The sequence below is a fragment of the Vitis vinifera genome, chromosome 4 (assembly GCF_030704535.1).
Source record: "Vitis vinifera cultivar Pinot Noir 40024 chromosome 4, ASM3070453v1".
NCBI lineage: Eukaryota > Viridiplantae > Streptophyta > Magnoliopsida > Vitales > Vitaceae > Vitis > Vitis vinifera.
In genome coordinates, this window is record NC_081808.1 from 23,218,032 (window position 1) to 23,222,142 (window position 4,111).

At 36.3% G+C, this 4,111-nt stretch overlaps 1 protein-coding gene across 1 annotated transcript; it reads left to right on the plus strand.

Annotated features, from left to right (window-relative positions):
- Nucleotides 1-785: 785 nt before the first annotated feature.
- Nucleotides 786-3,783, plus strand: LOC100853924 (WAT1-related protein At1g68170). Its single transcript, XM_059736606.1, has 7 exons — nt 786-1,146; nt 1,479-1,541; nt 1,920-2,036; nt 2,155-2,398; nt 2,519-2,674; nt 3,343-3,494; nt 3,579-3,783. Exons 1-7 carry the CDS (start codon nt 947-949, stop codon nt 3,781-3,783), a joined length of 1,137 nt encoding a protein of 378 aa, XP_059592589.1. The 5' UTR covers nt 786-946.
- The last annotated feature ends 328 nt before the right edge of the window (nt 3,784-4,111 follow it).

The following is a 4,111-nucleotide window of genomic DNA, read 5'->3' on the forward strand; positions in this document are numbered from 1 at the left end:
TATTTTAGCACTCCCAAGATTACATGCAATTCATTCTAGTCTTCAATGGTAGCTCAGTTTGTAAGTCATTAGCTTCCAAGGGACTTCCAAGCTAAAACTAGTGTTTTTCCTCGGTTTATAAACCTGTACAACCGGGGTATTATGAAAACAATAATATTTTAAATATCACTGTTACGATATCAAATGTATATATAAATTATTTTAAAATTTTTTGAAAAAACAACAAAAGTCATGGTTCAAAATCATGTTCATTTACATTAGAGGAAAATGCGAAGATATTGAAGTGATATCTATCGAAATCTAAATCGGGAACTTTGAATATCAATGAGCACATAAATAAATAAGATTAAGTTATACAGGCGTAAATAGATTTGATGTATAAATAATAAGTATACTTGGTTGTCCTAAAGCACAGAGATAAAATTGTATGCCATATTAGACATGGCCGCCTCCCACCATCGTTGAAATTAGTGAACTCACCATGACCAAAGCAACATGCCCATGACTTTTCTCCACTTGCGTGTATGAGGTTCCCGTAATCGAATTGGTAATCCAAGACCATACATGGTGGTTGTAGACATGATTTGGGCTTGGACTTAGAGGAAACTTTTCGCCAGCCAAGCTGCCTTTTTAAGAGTTTGTCCTTTTAAGAGTTTTGCCTACGATAGACCGCAATACGCCTGCAAGGACGTCAGCAAAAGGACCCCCACACATCACTTTGGAAAGCATGATCTAAGTGTGGATTCTGGATTGCTCTATCTGACATGATTCCAACAGCCGGCAGCTCCACTATTATGAGGGCGCCTCTCTCAGAAATCCCTTTTTGTCTATAAATACTCATATGGTTTGAACCAGAGAGTATCCAAACAGCCTCCCCAACAGCTTCATTTGCTTCATATATAGTCATTGGCTTGAGCTATAAACAGCTTTTCAGTTGGTATATTACATGGCTAGTGGGAAGTTTTGGAATGTCATGACAGGGCTGAAGCCAGTCCTGGCAATGGTGGTGGTTCAAGTGTCACTGGGAGGAATTAATATTATGTACAAGTTGGGTAAGAGTGACGGCATGAGCATGAAGGTTTTAATCGCCTACAGATATATATTCGCTGCAGCTTTTACGGTTCCACTTGCTTTGATATTTGATCGGTAACTTTCATTATTTCTTAGTTTTGTTTTGTAGCTTGTGTTTATTTAATTTCAGTGTTTCTTCTCTCTCCCTTCTCTTTCTTGCTTTCTCTCTTCCCTTTTTGTATGGGGTGAGCTTGTCCCTTGTGTGGCCTGTATCACAACTGGGCTAAAGAAAAATTATTATATCTGTTATCCTAAATTTCATTTTTAAAAATGGGAGTATATGGTGATGCTTTCTTTACTGACATTTCTTACAAATAAGAAATAAATTATCATGGTTTTATCTCCGTTTCTCTTTCTCAATTGCACAGAGAGCATTTACTAATATTTGCCTCATGTATGGTAAACAGGAAGAGTAGGCAAAAAATGACATGGATGATCTTCTTGCAAGGTTCCTTATGTGGTTTATTTGGGTAAGTTTCAAAAAATATTTTATTCTTGTATTTTATATCAAAGGTGTTCAATTTTGGCCAAAAATGGTTTAGATAGGTGAGTTTTCCTGTAATGAATCTATACTTTCTCAATGAACTCTTTCATACACATGATGAATAGTATGCTCAATTTTGCCAAAGCTTAGATAGGGTGATGCCATGGTAGTTGTCATATAAACAGTTGAAAGGATCTATGACTAAAAGATGTCATTTTCTGCAAGACATACACTGTTGAGAATCGAGCTTAGTTACTACAAATTTTGTTTTCTTCCATTCAATATTTTGTTTGCCCTTCATCTAGTTACAATAACAGTATTTGTAACACATAAGAACAACTTCTAACCTAAAGTTTGATTTCAGGGGGTCATTAGGTCAAAACTTATATGCTGAGAGCTTGACTCTAACGTCCGCAACTTTTGCAGCAGCAATGACTAACATTATTCCAGCCATGGCATTTGTCCTGGCAATTGTCTTGAGGTAATCCTCCTTTTCTTACCAAAATTTTAATCCTATCAAATTAACATGGTTTCAATATATGTTAAAGTTCCAGTTTAATGAAAAATAAATCCTAAATCCTAGCCATCTTATCTCATAGGATGGAAAGATTAGCAATTGGCACGGTTGCTGGAAAGTCTAAGGTGTTGGGCACTCTATTAAGCATAAGTGGTGCACTGGTTCTCACATTTTACAAAGGAGTAGAGCTCAATTTGTGGTCAACTAACATCAACTTGCTGCATCATGGTGCAGCAACCTCACAGCAATCATCTAATGATCAAGTCTTGGGCTCAATCTTAGCTGTTGTTGCTTGTATGTGCTTTGCAGTTTGGTTGATAATCCAGGTGATTTTGCTTATTTATTTATTTATTTTCTCTTCAGATACAGAAATTAATTAAGTATACACCTTTCACTAATCTCATAATTGCTTTTGTGTTTTCCTATTTCCTCTTTTATATGGACAGGCCAAGATTAGTATGGTGTATCCAAGCTACTCTGGAACTGCTCTTACTTGTGTCTGTGCAGCGATTCAGTCAGTTGTATATGCCATGTGTGCTGAGAAGGAATGGTCAGCATGGAAACTTGGTTGGAACATAAGACTTCTCACTGTTGTTTACACGGTAAGATATTTCTTGAAAATTTGTGTATAATTCAATGAATTTGGGGAGTATTTAAGATTTGTTTAATTGGAATGATTTTATTAATAAAATGTCATAAATATTATTTTAACCATATTCTTATTTTTTATAAAGTATATATTGCATTATTTCAAAATTTTGCACAAATTGAACAACACACATCTTGATTTTATAAATTAGGTTGACTTCTTCAAAATTTTCTCCAAAAAGAATGCTATTGTATGAAGTTCGACATTCAATAAAACAAGTCTTAGGTGGTGTTTTTTTTTTTTTTTTTTTTGCTGAAAGCAATTTGTTTTTAGAATTTAGGTTATTTGTTTTTCTACTTTTTCATGACTTATTATAAACTTTTTACTAAATAGAAAAAGTCAAAATATGTCTTTTTTTTTAAATAGAAAAAATAACATATTGGTTTTTATTTTTATTTTTTAATACTTAATATAAATAAAATACTATAAAAACAAACAACCTAATATTTAACACTATTAACCATTAAAGTTTTATTTAGACTTAAGTAAAAAAACAAACACCACCTTAGTTGGAAAGCATAACTGCTAATTAACATATGAAAGACATTCAATATTAAAAATCGTATTCAGTTTCAATCAATAAATGGTGTTGAGTTATAACAAAGTTTTGCTGTGTTGCAGGGAGTGTGGGCCACTGGATTGATGGTTGCAATAATGAGCTGGGCTGCAAGGCTGAGGGGGCCATTGTTTGTATCTTCTTTCTATCCCTTAATGCTTGTAACTGTTGCAATACTGGGGTCTCTCTTACTCGACGAGCAACTATACTTGGGAAGGTTTGGATCAAAACTACTCTTCTACTTCAACTTAAAAAGGTTTCATTTATTCTGATATTAATTCATTATTCATTTATGGAACAGCATAATAGCAGTAGTGTTGATCGTAGTGGGCTTGTATGGTGTTTTGTGGGGAAAAGGCAAGGAGATGAAGCAGACCGACCAAATAGATGGAGCAAAAAGCTCTACGGAGCCAGAATTGAGAGGCATTGTCATAGAAACCTCATCTAGTACTAAGGGTAAACCGACCGCAACAAGTACTATTTGTCCCATCCAAGCTGCTGACTAGGAATGGCAATGGGGCGGGTTCGGGACGGGTCGCCCCCATCCCAACTCCGCCCCGTTTATTTAAAATAAATCTCATCCCCGTCCCATTTAAAAACTTAAACGGGGCGGGGCGGGGCGGGGCGGGTACAATAAATTCCTATACCCGCCCCGCCCGCCCCGTTTAACTTTTTTTTTTTTTGAATTCACCATTGAAACCGGCGAGACAGGGCTTACTGCCGCAGTGCCGCCGCGATAAGGTCTCTGTGGGTAAAGCCAACCACCACCCCTCCTTCGTGTACTGCTGCAGCACCGCCATAATCAGATCTCTGTGGGTAACGTTGCCGCCCCTC